We start from the raw sequence: 13,471 nt of genomic DNA on the forward strand, positions 1-13,471 counted from the left end.
GGAGAAAATTGCTGTTCGAGTCAACGTGTAAGTTCCAATATAGTGTTGTCAGGTAACATTTCATTTACACACTAATCATAATTCATACGTTTTACCAATTCCCAGTGGGAAAATTACATATTTTACACTCTGTTTGTTAGAATGCACTACACACAGGCTTTAAATACACACCCATGCTCATATTTAATCACAAGAATAATTAAAAGTAGGAGCTAGCCCTCAGCCTAAACAAGGGAAGGCCAGTGGCTGAAGGCATCCCTGGAGGGAGCCCCTGATCTGAGGCAGCCACATCCCAGGACACAGGTGCCTTTATAATATGTAATGGCCTTATATTCATTGTATTCCAATGTGAATAGATACATTATTCCCTTCACAGGTTTGTCATTTGTCCCAACAGATTCTGCGGCCTCTCCCTTGTGGACCCTCATGCCACAGCAGAAGTCCTTGAAGCTGTAAGACAACTAAATACCCCAGACATGATGCAAGTACTTTAGAGTCTATAACAATGCTCCTCTCCACAGGATAAAACCGATGAAGAGAACACATTGTCTGCTGTGACAGAGAGGGAACCAGAGAGGCCTACAGGGGTATTATCACCACTATGTTACTGATAGTCATCTCCACATTCACAGTTCCTAACACTGCTGCGTGAAATATGGAGTGCAAAATGTATGACGGATATTCTACTTCTCAACAGAACATGGCTGGGCAGAACAGGAGGAGGGTCCATCAACCTCCACATCACAGCTAAACACAGTAAGATGTGCAACAGCTACCAAAGATGACGACGATGACAGACGGAAACGGCAGGGGCGACATGACGGTGGCAGACCAAAACAAACAAACCTGTCATGGTTAGAGCTGACACAAGCACGCCTCTGTCACCGGGAGCCGCCGTCATTGGCGATCAATGCATCAAAATCCCGGAGTACAAGATTGATACGGATTACCGCTTTCGCATTCGAACAGAACTTTGGCCGATCCTGGACTGTAAATGGACTCCAACTGTCTGCAATTTGTAAATGGATTGTTCCCGATGGAAGTATAACGGATTAGGAGACTGCAATTTTGAAATATAAAATTATTCCCACGTTTTATTACAAATAAAAGTCTTTTATACATACATATAAATACACATGGTATTTGCTGAGCCACAGAGGCACTGTAACAAAAAGAGAATTAAAGAACAGCTTTAATTGTGGATGACTTGTGGATTGTGGATGACTGGCAATATAAACCTAGTGTTTATATATATATATATATATATATATATATATATATATATATATATTATAAATGCAGAATGCAAATGAAGTGTGAAATGTTAAAATATTATAAATATATATGAAGCAAAACCACACAAACAATGAATAAAAACAAACCTAAAAAAGATCGGGGCCATTTACACAAGCAAAAACCTTTAAATGACTGTGAAACAGAATTCGTTGCAATTAAGAAAAAAATGATTTGCAGTGTTTCTGTCCACCGCTGCAACAGTTAATAAAGGGAAGAAGATGCTTAGAGCAGAATACAGCAGCCTTGACTTGAAGCTCTTTAGGTTGAACATTGTTACTCAAGCCACAGTCATTCTTTCCCACAAAACCCCGAGACGGTCATTCGCCGGGCTGCTCGGTCAGCGTGACGCCGCCTGACCTCCGTGTCCGCTGGACGTCATGTGATGCAGGTCAGGAGTAGAAGTTTTCGGCCAACTTCCTCATTCTCTTATTGCAGCCTTTGGTGACGGGTGCCGGTTCACTCGGCCCGCTGCGGTCCATAATGTGGCCTTGGTGCACAGGGGAATCGGTCTCGTCACCGGACAGCGTGGTCTTAATAAAGGAAAGGTGCACAGGGGAATCGGTCTCGTCACCGGACCGCGTGGTCTCAATAGAGGCCAGGAACATAAGGAAATCGGGCACGTCAGCGGACATCGTGGTCTCAATGGAGTCCCCTATCAGCTCCCCCTTGGCCACGTTAGGATGGTAGCACTTGTAATAAAGCATTTTCAAAAACAGGCCGAGGATGTAAGCGACGACAACGCAGACGATGCCGACGACTTCAGAATAAGGCTCTGTGATCATCTGCCAGCCCCACAGGCCGCAGAGGAGGGAGATGTCGACCAGCATGTAGCCGTGATACAGCAGGGTCCTGTACTTCGTCCTCCCTTCCGCCACGTTGAACCAGTTGAAGTACCAAATGAGCCCCACGGTGGCTCGGTAAAGCCGCTCCCCCCCAGGACTGTCCATGAGGTCTGTCTTAGATCGCCACGCGAAGAAGCACAGAACCACCCAGGAGGACAAGAAGTGGGCGAAGATGAAGCAGGGCAGCGCGGAGGCGAAGAGGGCGAGGGCGGTGAGGCGTGACGAGATGAGGAGCAGGTTCCAGAGGAAGTAGACCACCGACGACGACATCTGCTGCTGCTTCTTGTCGGGCAGGAAGGAGCGCAGCGAGCGGTGGTACATGGTCACGCCGAAGGCCATGGTGGAGGCCGACCCGAGGGCCTTCAGCACTGAGGAGGAGGAGGAAGAGGAGGAGGAGTCATTGGGGATCAGTCACTTTGTTTTTAGTGAATATATTTCTACACAATTGCATTTGTAAAATCACAATTTAAAAAAAAACGTTGAACCTTTGTGACTCTTCAAGATGCATTTCTGTCAGTTAAAGGGCCAGTACACCAAAATTATGAAATACACATTAGTTGTGTACTAGTATTCAGCCGTACATATAGTGTTGGCTTTCATTTGTCCATGTTTTCAGAGATACATCTTTATATTTCTGCTGGCGTCACAACTGAATGAGAAGATGATCCACAGAACAGTGTCTCTATTTTGGAAGCAGCTCACATGTTCTGGTTCTGGACTTTGACTGCACGGCCCCTTTTAAAGGCCCGATCGTTGTCATGAAGAACGCACCTGTGACGGCGCCGAGTTCGCCGCGCTGCAGGATGATGGCGAGCATGAGGATGACTTGAGGGGCGCTCTCCGAAAACGTCTCAATGAGCCGCAGCATGCTCAGGTCGTAGCTCATGTACACGGCGGTGAGAACTGGGTCTGTGACCTTTGAGGAGAACAGATAGACCTTCACCAAATCTGCGTGCCTGGGAGACAAAAGGTCGAGGGGGTCAACAAGTGTTGTTATGTTGAACAAAGCGCTCTGCAATCAAATGGGATTGTCTGTCAACAAGGGTGCCGTGGCCCCCGAAAGACATCAACGGAATAACTACAATACACTCAAATAATACCAAAATAACCTCCACCATGAGCTACATTTAGAGGAGAGGGGAACGAAACATTCCAATGATTCCACCACTTTTCTCTGGTACAAGTCCTGTGTTCCTGCACTGACACCCGACTTCCGATGCGGCCCGAGGTGTTTTAAAGATGAAAAAGGCGGTGGCGGCGTCGCCGCTTACACTACCTGAAGTAGGTTCCCAGCTGCAGCACGTGAAGCAGCTTGAGCTGCCTCTCCGTCACGCACTTCTCCACCTCGGTTTTCCTCTCGGACTCGTCGTAGCTGTACCACAGCCAGCTGAAGGCCTGGCCGAGCACGGACGAGCCCAGCAGGAGCAGCAGCAGGATGCCCAGACTGGCGTAGTCCCGTTCCTGGTAGAAAGACACGACGGCGTATATGTCCAGCACTATGTCGAGCAGCAGGGAAAAGAGACCCAGACAAATGAGGAGGAAGTCCCTGCGAGAGTACTTGAACAAACGCATGGCGTCCTGTCAAGCTGAAGTCCACACAGCCACACTAAGTGCACACAAAGCTTGTCGCGTGTTAAGAGGAAAAGAAGCCAACCGAAAGTATGCAACGGTCCCATTCTCATTACCACTCCCTCAGGGTTACGCAACAGCTTGAGAGGGTACCGGGAGGAAACACACAAATCACAGCATGCGCTGCCACTTCAACAACGAAGCTCAGTGCAACGTTTAAAGTAAGAACCTCCACTGTAAAACACAAGAAAAGACCACAAATATGTGTACAACAGTACAACTTTAATGATGTGGCAAATGAGGGAAAACATTAACAGCCGGTAGAAGTGGATCCACTTTGAACACTTTGAACCCTGAAAGAGAAGCAAACAATGAAGTGGAAGAGGTGGAAAAACCAACTGAACAAACAGTGGACGAGCGAGCAGCAGTAACGCTGGTGGTTCTGTACCTGAAGCCAGAGGGATCATGTCCACTTTGGTGTAATATCGTAACAATTCTCAGTTGACATTCAAACAAGCTGTCTGGAGGTGTGAAGCAGCTTTTTCACACAGAACATAGAAATGCTAAAAGCAGAACCTAAGGGTTCATTTTACATTCAAAGTCCTTCAAGTAGTCTCCAGTAGTAACCGCTGTAACAACAAAACCCGCTAAAAACACCACATACACGTTTTAATACCCCTTGCAGTCGTGTAAAAACCTCAGAAATGCAAGACTGGTCATTCAAATGTAAAGGTTCAACTACATCGATGAACTATTCTGTTGCATTTATTTGTTTGTAAATACATGGCATTCACACAGAAGCAACAACAAACCCATATGACTATGTGGTTATGAATGGAAAAGTTATCCACATGACTTCATGTGTAAAGATAAAAAAATACTATTTGCTTCGTAGAAAAGTCTCAAATAGCTTTAAATTTCCCTTTAAATGGATCAAATTGCCCTGTTTCCGTACATATGACAATGCATACAGTAGGTTTTTTTAAATAAAGTTCAAACCGTCCTCTTTAATATTTGTGGTGATATTAGGACATTGTGGCACAATTCAAGTAGCGCATTTTTGGTAGAGTTGCAGTAATATAATAAAGTGTCTGGATTAGTACAAATATTCTAGTAAAAATGTTCTCCCCGAGAATTTGCTCAATCATACGTGTCAATATGTGTACTGATTGGGAACCATTTAATCCATATTGCTTTGGGTTAAAATGCTGTTTTTCAGCCTGTAATTGAGATACAGGAAACAGTCTAGAGATATATTGTTGCAGACCATCACAGCCAAAGAAGGCAAACCGTATCAGTGAGTAAACATTTGACATCGCAGGCTCCATTTGTGTTACTGGAGCTCCTAAAGAATCATTCCTCTGAGTAGAAACGGGCGACCTGGCCGGCCATCCGCTTGTTGAGGAGCTTGGGGGACAGGCCGCCGTCCTGGATGGGAAAGTCTCTCATGGACACCTGCGCATCGGGCAGATCATTGGGGAGCCCTGGGTCCCTCGCCGGGGGCCTCCACAGCTTGGGGTGGAAGCAGCAGTAGTAGAGGGCCTTGAAGAGCAGACCAAGGAGGTGGAAGAGAGGCAGGGCGATGAGCAGAGCGAGGGCGTACGACTGCGTCTGCACAGGGTCCCTGTGGCACCACCACGTCGCCAGCAGGATCGCTCCGTCGGTGCTGATGAAGGAATGGTAGATGGCGCTCCGGCTACGGGTCTGACCGTCCTTCACGTTGAACCAGCTGAAGTACCAGATGAGCCCCACGGTGGCCCGGTACAGCCACTCCCCGGCGACGCTGTCCATGAAGTGCGTCCCCTGTCGCCAGGCCCACAGTGCGAACGCCGACCACAGCATCAGGAAGTGGGCGGCCATGTACCCGGACAGCACCGAGGCGCACAGGGCGAGGGCGGCCACGCGCGGGGCGATCAGCAGCAGGTTCCACAGGAAGTAGATCAAAGAGGAGCCCCAGCCCTGCTTGGCCTTGTCCGGGAGGAAGGAGCGCAGGGAGCGGTGGTAATCCACCACCATCCAAGCGATGGAAGTGGTCGACGCAGCGATGCTCACGACTGCAGACAAAAAAAGGGCGGAAGTTACACCATCGATGTAGCAACCCGAGTAGGAGTGATGTTTATCAACCCCCCCCCACCCAAAGGGAACTCACACTGAACCGCCCTGGCCTTGTGCGTGTGCAGCATGACGTAGATCATGAGGGTGAGCTGAGGGGCGCTCTCGCTGAACGTCTCGATGAGCCGCAGCATGCTGAGGTCGTGCGTCTGGTATATGGCGTACTCCGACCCCTTCTCCTTGCGCCACCACACCCGGAAGCCCTGTCGTATGGCGGAGATGTGCCTGCGTGCAAAGAAATGGGTAGTTAACAAAGAGTGACCCGCAGAATGTGATAAAACTGCTTCACATACCAAACCCCATTCCAGCTAAACGTCGTAAAGTGGCATGAGTAATATAGGCTCTTTTGTCCCGTTCACACCTCAGTACCACACGTCTTCATGTCACTGTTTCGACAGTAATCGTTATGCATGGTCACATCACCGTGCAAATGTTATCAGCTATGTGCTCAGTCGGAATATCCAGGTTTTCTTATTTACTGGTGAATAGATCAATTCCACACACACACCCCCACACCATTCATGTAACATGTTTTATTACGTTATTAACACACCAGATGAGTCATTGCAGTTTAACTCGTGTACACATGAACTTGGTGACTGTAAGTTTCGCACAATAAAAACAAAGAGATGACGACACGCGGCGCTATAGCGGCTTTACTAACGGCCGCGCGCGCGTCGCTCACCTGCAAAGGAAGCCCAGCTGCAGCACGTGCACCGCGCACGAGAGCTTCGCCCGGTCCCCGAGGAGCACGGCCGCCGCCTCGGTCTGCGCGCGGAACCCCGGCAGCTCTCGGTCGTACTGGAACCAGAACCAGCTGAACGTCTGGACCACGAAGGACGACAGGGCCATGAGGCCGACCAGCACCCAGAACCAGGTCACGTCCCCGCGGCGGTAAAACTCCGCGGCCAACCACACGTCCGAGCCCCAGTCCACCAGGAAGGTGCACGCTCCGATCACAGAGAAGACGAAGTCGATCCAGGAGTACTTTGAAAAAGTCGCGCCCTCCATGACAGTTTCTTTTTCGGCTTGTTTTTTGTTTTGTCTAGTTGACCAACCAACCGACCTGTTGCTGTTTAGCTAACATTGGGCTAACGTCCTGAACCGTTATCTGCCCGCCGCGGAGACAAGGCCGTTGAAGAGAAACGTTACCGACACGTTTACCGGTCAGCTTGTGGTCTCAACTCACTCGAGGAGCGGACATGACGGAGGAGCGGCCATGAATTCAGGGAGAAAGATGTGTAAATAAGCGACGAAATAAGGCAGCAGCTGGTGTTTCTGTAGTTATCCCCTCTGTCCGGATAGTGGTTAGCACCGCCCACCCGGTGTGTGTAGGTTATTTAAACTTGTAAAGCGCACAGCGCATGTTCGATAATAAACCCGGCACGTTTAGTCGATTATTTGAGTCGTCCGTCGGTACTTTCCACATGAAATATGAAACAATAATGTGTTTTCTGTCCAGCCCTTAACATGTTGTGATGGAAATATTTATGTCAACTAAGTAAATCTACTCAATTACATGTTATGTACCTGTATTACCCACTGCTACATCTACTACCTTGTAGTTCTACGCCAATTAAGAGGTTAATGTAGTATTGTTACTACACATCATTGACTTCCGGTCCGGTCATTAGACCAGACGGTTATTTATTGCACGTTTTAGAATACATTACAAGAATTAATTAACATAATACTCAACAACTTAAATATGATGTAATGTTAGGAAGATTTCATTTAATTGATTTCCGTGGGGAAATTCACACGCTAACCATGATGTACATTAATTGGTGAAAATGAACCCACTTTTACCAGCTTCAGCAGTAAACTAAACACAATAAAGAAGTGTCAAAAGTAAAAGTAGTCCCTATCCCGACTATTTCATTTCGGAATGGATTTATAATCCATACAAATTTACAAGTTTAAACGGCCTCACTCGGTACTGATTGGTAAACCCCTGCGAGACTGAACCCAGGTCAGTTAAAACCAACATAGCCAGACCACGCCCCCCCTGCCCGCGACCTGTTGTATCAAAGGAGCGCGTGTATGTGTCTCTGCAGTCTCGCGCCTCATCTCTGCCCTCGTTCGGTTTGAGCCGGATCCCACATTTCGCAAGGTTAGCACGCGCAGGCTAACACGATGTCGAGGGTGTACATCGGAAGACTGAGCTACAGGGCCAGAGAAAAGGACGTGGAGAGATTCTTTAAAGGCTACGGGAAGATACTCGAGGTCGACCTGAAAAACGGGTAACGTTGAGGCTCTTTATCGATGTCCGTTGTTGGTGGAGCCGCACAGGCCGCACAGCAACGGTTGCATGCTCTCTGGGCCTTCATATTTTCTGCACCATGCTAATGCTAACTAGCTACCTGGTAATTTTGATGTATATATGAAAACAGCCGACGATGTAATTTACCGCGACACCCCGAGGTCTTAGTGTTGCCTAATGCTTGCTTTTTTAAATAGCCGTACTAATATGTGTCGGTGCTTTTTGGAAATCGCGACATGTGCTAACGAGCTAACGTTAGCTAAGGTTAGACGTGGCAATGTCACAGGCAGTCGCGTGTATTGCAAGCAAAAACCTCCGTTAAACGAGTGCAAATTTAGTCACAATCGTTTACACTTTAAATTGGATCCGCTTTCTGCTTTGAACGTGCAGTCTGGCGAAAATAGGGCTGTGCAAATAGCCACGATCCGTAGTTCCAATTGCGCCTCACGGCGTCGGGGTGAAACTTCTTTGTTCAGCAGAGCATTATTTGCTGTGGACACGGAATGGCAGCAGCTACTAGCTCTGCACGCATAGACAAATACACACGGATATCAAGCTCTGCGTCAGGTTTCGGACCTAATTCGACCACCATATACGGTCTCTAGACATTTCTGTTCCTTTTTTTAAACATATTTGTTTATTTATGCAATTCAGAGCATTACCCAATATTTTATATATTTCAGCAAATGTTGCAGTACATTCTAATGTGTTTTCCTAACGTTTATGACATGCAATGTTTAAAACAGAATTAGCATTTTAAAATGTGAGAATTAAAATCAGCATTTATTTTAAGAATTTGCAGGGTTTTTTATTCAATCGATTAATCAACTTCACATTTGCACTTCCTTGCATTAACGTCAGACTGGCAATAATCTACACATCCACAGGATATTTGAGCTTCACATAGTCATTGTTTAGCCAACTAACCAGCATGGAACACCTATATTTTTCCTAACCGCACCTGTGAATGAGATCTGTAACCAGGTCCCTGTATGGAAAATGGGAGTTAATCGTGGTTGAGTTGTAAATGTCACTACACACATCAATCACATATGCCAATTCTGTGTTTTCGATTATGAACATCCCAATCCGTAGTAGTCGCCAGGTCTTAACATGTTCTCTTCTTTTATAAAGGTATGGGTTTGTTGAATTTGATGACCCACGTGATGCAGATGATGCTGTGTATGACTTGAACGGCAAGGAGTTATGTGGGGAGAGGGTCATTGTGGAGCACACCAAAGGACCACGCCGGGATGGAGGTTATGGTGGTAGTGGAGGCGGCGGAGGCGGCAGCAGCAGTGGCGGAGGAGGAGGTGGTGGTGGTGGAGGAGGAGGAGGTGGAGGTGGTGGCGGCGGCAGCGGGGGTGGTGGAAGAAGTAAGTGTTCAGTGAAGAATTATTTCTTTAACATGGATGTCATATGATGAGGGGTTTCATTCATTACAGGGAGTCATTGATCTAAATTACATTTTAAGTCCTTGGTGGCTTATGTGCTTTCAATTTATGTTCATGTCCTGAGGGTCGACCCTCTGATCATAGTGGATTAAGTGCTATAGTGTTTTCAGTGCTGATCCATTATGTTTTAAATGCCTGTGTGGAGGTGAACTTTTTTAAGGCAACATTAGGCTCGTTGTAAGCAATGCTTTCCCAATTTTGTAAAATGTTTAGCAAAGGTTTGTATGAAACAGGAATATAAATGTAGAGAATTCATTGGAGAAGTGTAAACTGTAATGGTTCACCCAGCTGTAGTCGTACCTCATCTCCTTTATAAGTGAACTCTACTGATGTCAGTGTAACTGTTTTCATTTTAGTTGTCTTAGTTGTCTGATTTTGCGATAGAAATATATTGACCTGTTTTTATTGTGCTGCTAATAAGAGTTCTAGTGCTCATTACAGCCCTCTTTAGTTCAGGGGGCCTTAGAGATTTCCACATTTGACTGTCAAATTTGTGTGCACCGTAGCCACCAATGACTTAAACAATTTCTTGAGTAACAATTTGATCGATTTTTGAAAATGAAGTGATATGTGATGGGGAAGTGGCTTAATGATGGAAAGGCTATAAATGTCTTAAAATATTGTAAACTTAGTACTTGATTGCTAAATATTCTGTAAATTATTGATGTATTACTTTATTTTATTTAAAATGATTGTCAATTTTAAAGGTAAAGATTTAACAAAGAACCTCAATGTTTTAATTGAAAGAGTCCTTTGCTGACTGCCTGCCCCTATTGCTGGCCATGGTGTCCCCCCTTTCCAAGAGTGTGGTTTGACCATTCTGGGCCCCTGGGCAGACCAAAAAAGGGAGCCATTGTGAATGAAGACCGCTTTTCCCATTAGGCCCAGGCCGGGTGGTGAGGATGCCATGGGGGTTAGGATCAGATGTGGGTTCAGCTCTTATAGGTGCCTGAAAAAAAAGAACTTGTTTTGTAACAGTGAATGATGTTAGATAAGATAGCTTGCTTTAGTTCACCGTAAGTACTTCCTTGATCAGATGTTTTCTGTTCTTATTTAGGAAAAAGGCAATAGACACTTTTTTAAATCAAAATTTTATAAGCTACTAACGTGTTAGGTTTAGGCTTTGTAATACATTTTTTTTGTAGAAATATATATTTTTTCTTTGACACCTTTTTTTTCTTTTTCCCCTTATTTCTTTTCCCCCCAAAGTGAATATTCATATATTTTGTAGTCTTTAGCTTGGAGTTCAGTATTAATGCACTACCACAGATTCGTTTTGGGCCTCATTTTTTCTGCCCTTTCCTTGTTGCCTTGAAAGGTGGATACGGCCGCTGGGGAAGAGACCGATACGGTCCGCCCATAAGAACTGATTATCGGCTCATTGTTGAGAATCTTTCCAGCCGCTGCAGCTGGCAGGACTTGAAGGTATGAATCCTTGGCTTTAATTTTTATTCTACAGATGGAATGTAAAAATCCATTAAGTAGTGCACTGAAATTGTTTTTAGAACTCCATAGTAAAAAATCTAAACGTGATGTACACACACACCGTTTGCTGGAAATCCTTCAGTGGATTATGTATCAGACAAAGAAAATGCACTGAAATTAAATCTCCTTGTTTCTTCTCTGAAGGACTACATGAGGCAGGCAGGGGAGGTGACTTATGCAGACACCCATAAGGGCAGGAGGAATGAGGGGGTGATCGAGTTCAGGCTCTACTCGGACATGAAGAGGGCACTGGAGAAGCTCGACGGCACCGAAGTGAACGGCAGAAAGATCCGGCTGATCGAGGACCGCCCCGGAGCCAGACGCAAGCGCTCATATTCTCGCAGTCGCAGCCATTCCAGGTAATTTCACACGGCTCACTGGTGCATGTTGATGTTTCTGAGCGTGTCAGTAGAGGAATCGTATACATTAGCATTTAATCGACCGATACAGCGCCATGCGTTGCTTTCTGCAGTTGGCCTGCTACCTCAGGGGTTCTTTTTCTAATTGCTGCCACGTGTGTTTTCAGGTCTCGCTCCAGGAGCCGCAGGTCTCGAAAGAGTCGCAGCCGCAGTGACAGCAGCAGTCGCAGCCGCTCCCGCTCCAGGTGAGAGTCCGAACTGCTGGGAGGGGATATTTGGTTAAAAGATGGCATCAAGCAGTCGATAAATGGAGGAAACTTGGATTATTATTGTACAGAAGACACAAACAGCCAATCTCTCAATCAAAGACGTTTGTGCCCCAGTTAGTGAGATGCGGATATTTCTTTGAATAGATGTCCATGGCGGTGCAAGTAGAAGCCTGATAGCTACGGCTGTTTGAGGCAGCAGGTCGTGGCCACGTGGTCGGTCACGTGGCTGAATGTTTAACGTGGAAAACGTCAAACAATTCTACCTGGTTTTGTCAACAGAGCGGCGTCCCACTCCCGCAGCCGATCCCGTAGCAAGAAGAACAAGATCAAGGGCAAGAAGGAGGAGGAAGAGCGGAGCAACGGCGCCCCGAAGAAGGAGCGCAGCAGGAGCCGCAGCCCCAAGAGCAGGAGCCCCAAGAGCCGCAGCCCCAAAAGCCGGAGTCCCAAGAGCCGCAGCCCCAAGAGTAAAAAGGGCAAGAAAGATGGGAAGAAGAACAAGAAGGATGAGTCCAGGTCTCGTTCTCGCTCTCGCTCCAGGTCTCGTTCCAGATCCGGGATGAAGGATCGCTCCAGGAAATCCGGCTCAAAGGGCCGCGAGCCACCCAAGAGCGAAGACGAGGGAGGCGAGGCCGAGCGGGGCTCCCGTTCTCGTTCCCGCTCCCCCGCTGAATCCAAAGCCAGAGCCCGGTCTAAATCAAAGTCCAAATCTCGTTCCCCCTCCCCCGCCAAAGCCCATTCCCGCTCCGCCTCCCGCTCCGAGTCCCGCTCCAAATCCCGCTCCCAGTCTCGTTCCCGCTCCCGTTCTCGCTCATAGTTCCAACTTTGGACTGTTTTGTCTTGAGTATTCGTCCCAGTGTCTCCGCCCGCCCGACATTCCCTATCTACCCCCCCCCCCCTGATCCCTCCCCTCTCCCGTTTTTTGATAAATAGCTGTAGATGACCAGGCACTCGACGTCTTTTATGCACACGCAACTCCATTTCATTTGACTTTTACTCTGCGTATTTTTTCATTGGAGCGGTCTTGTATGGGGTGTATGTCAAAAAAACAGGGTGCAAATCTCAGTTTTATAAGTTTAAATGATGGTGTGGTGCGTGTCTTTTTTAATCAATTGTAGAAGCATACTGTTTAGTCAAAATGCCGGGTGGGACTGTCACCTTTTTGTGAAATCCTTGTATCATTTTATTTCAGATTAAAAACACCTGTTATACTTGTGTCTTTGGGTTTTTGTATTAAGCAGCAAGGTTTGGTCTTGATTCCAAATGTCAATCTGAGGCAGAAAAGCGTCTCAAAGACTTCTTCTGACATTTAAAGCATTGGGCTGAATGGGCTTCAGGCAGAACACAGAACCTGAGAGTTGTTGAAATCCTTCAAAATATCAAATGTATGATTGTTTGACTTAATGAGATAATTGAACTGTATATCCGTGTTGCCACAGTTTAATTTGATTACTCCTTTTAAAAAGTAACTTTAGGTTAGATTAAAATGTATTCCGTAGCTGCCGACACCCCCGCTGCCTCAACATGAAAATGAAAACCGGTTTTGCCAACTCTACTTCATTAGAAGTGCATTTTAACAGTAATGTATCTCCTGATATTTTAAGTTCGCCTTAAACTATTTGGGGAAAAAATACTAAAGTTGAATGTCAGCTCAAAGACTAATAGCCAAACGTACTATTTATGATCTACATTGTTTATGTAACTTAAATTCTTTTCAACATGTTTTATGAACATTGTACCAGTTGACAGCATTGGAGAAGCAAGGAGGTGTAACGTCACTTGTAGGCGGATATCAGGTCTACATTTGTAGCTTTGGCCTAATACG

At 46.4% G+C, this 13,471-nt stretch overlaps 3 protein-coding genes and 1 long non-coding RNA gene across 5 annotated transcripts; 2 read left to right on the top strand and 2 right to left on the bottom strand.

Moving 5' to 3' along the window:
* The first annotated feature begins 356 nt into the window (after positions 1-356).
* Positions 357-837, top strand: LOC120826061 (uncharacterized). Its single transcript, XR_005713204.2, has 3 exons — positions 357-452; positions 522-587; positions 698-837. It is a non-coding gene; the product is annotated as an uncharacterized LOC120826061 (long non-coding RNA).
* A 239-nt stretch (positions 838-1,076) lies between these two features.
* On the bottom strand, positions 1,077-3,975 carry LOC120826055 (XK-related protein 8). Of its 2 annotated transcripts, XM_078080796.1 has the most exons (4): positions 3,415-3,975; positions 2,910-3,094; positions 1,842-2,506; positions 1,077-1,787 (listed from the first exon to the last, which is right to left on the bottom strand). In XM_078080796.1, exons 1-4 carry the CDS (start codon positions 3,708-3,710, stop codon positions 1,686-1,688), a joined length of 1,248 nt encoding a protein of 415 aa, XP_077936922.1. In that variant the 5' UTR covers positions 3,711-3,975; the 3' UTR covers positions 1,077-1,685. The 2 variants fall into 2 exon arrangements, with proteins under 2 accessions (XP_077936922.1, XP_040043914.2); XM_040187980.2 differs by having other exon boundaries at positions 1,077-2,506.
* A 486-nt stretch (positions 3,976-4,461) lies between these two features.
* LOC100174881 (XK-related protein 8) lies at positions 4,462-6,917 on the bottom strand. The gene is given in 3 exon segments (NM_001267641.1): positions 4,462-5,761; positions 5,857-6,044; positions 6,505-6,917. Coding segments are annotated over 3 exon segments (1,215 nt in total). The 5' UTR covers positions 6,831-6,917; the 3' UTR covers positions 4,462-5,060.
* Positions 6,918-7,776: 859 nt separating this feature from the next.
* Positions 7,777-12,857, top strand: LOC120826060 (uncharacterized). Its single transcript, XM_078080797.1, has 6 exons — positions 7,777-8,062; positions 9,217-9,458; positions 10,855-10,961; positions 11,166-11,380; positions 11,548-11,625; positions 11,929-12,857. Exons 1-6 carry the CDS (start codon positions 7,956-7,958, stop codon positions 12,461-12,463), a joined length of 1,284 nt encoding a protein of 427 aa, XP_077936923.1. The 5' UTR covers positions 7,777-7,955; the 3' UTR covers positions 12,464-12,857.
* The last annotated feature ends 614 nt before the right edge of the window (positions 12,858-13,471 follow it).

This window comes from Gasterosteus aculeatus, chromosome 10, assembly GCF_964276395.1.
Source record: "Gasterosteus aculeatus chromosome 10, fGasAcu3.hap1.1, whole genome shotgun sequence".
Taxonomy (NCBI): domain Eukaryota; kingdom Metazoa; phylum Chordata; class Actinopteri; order Perciformes; family Gasterosteidae; genus Gasterosteus; species Gasterosteus aculeatus.

Excerpts from the sequence above, each read along its gene's own strand:
- LOC120826055 (XM_040187980.2), bottom strand. The coding sequence starts at position 3,710 with ATGCGTTTGTTCAAGTACTCTCGCAGGGACTTCCTCCTCATTTGTCTG. Across the intron at positions 3,095-3,414 it reads CAGCTGGGAACCTACTTCAG|GCACGCAGATTTGGTGAAGG; the intron begins GTAGTGTAAGCG and ends TTTGTCTCCCAG. Across the intron at positions 2,507-2,909 it reads CGAACTCGGCGCCGTCACAG|TGCTGAAGGCCCTCGGGTCG; the intron begins GTGCGTTCTTCA and ends CCTCCTCCTCAG.
- LOC120826060 (XM_078080797.1), top strand. The coding sequence starts at position 7,956 with ATGTCGAGGGTGTACATCGGAAGACTGAGCTACAGGGCCAGAGAAAAG. Across the intron at positions 8,063-9,216 it reads GAGGTCGACCTGAAAAACGG|GTATGGGTTTGTTGAATTTG; the intron begins GTAACGTTGAGG and ends TCTTTTATAAAG. Across the intron at positions 9,459-10,854 it reads CAGCGGGGGTGGTGGAAGAA|GTGGATACGGCCGCTGGGGA; the intron begins GTAAGTGTTCAG and ends TTGCCTTGAAAG.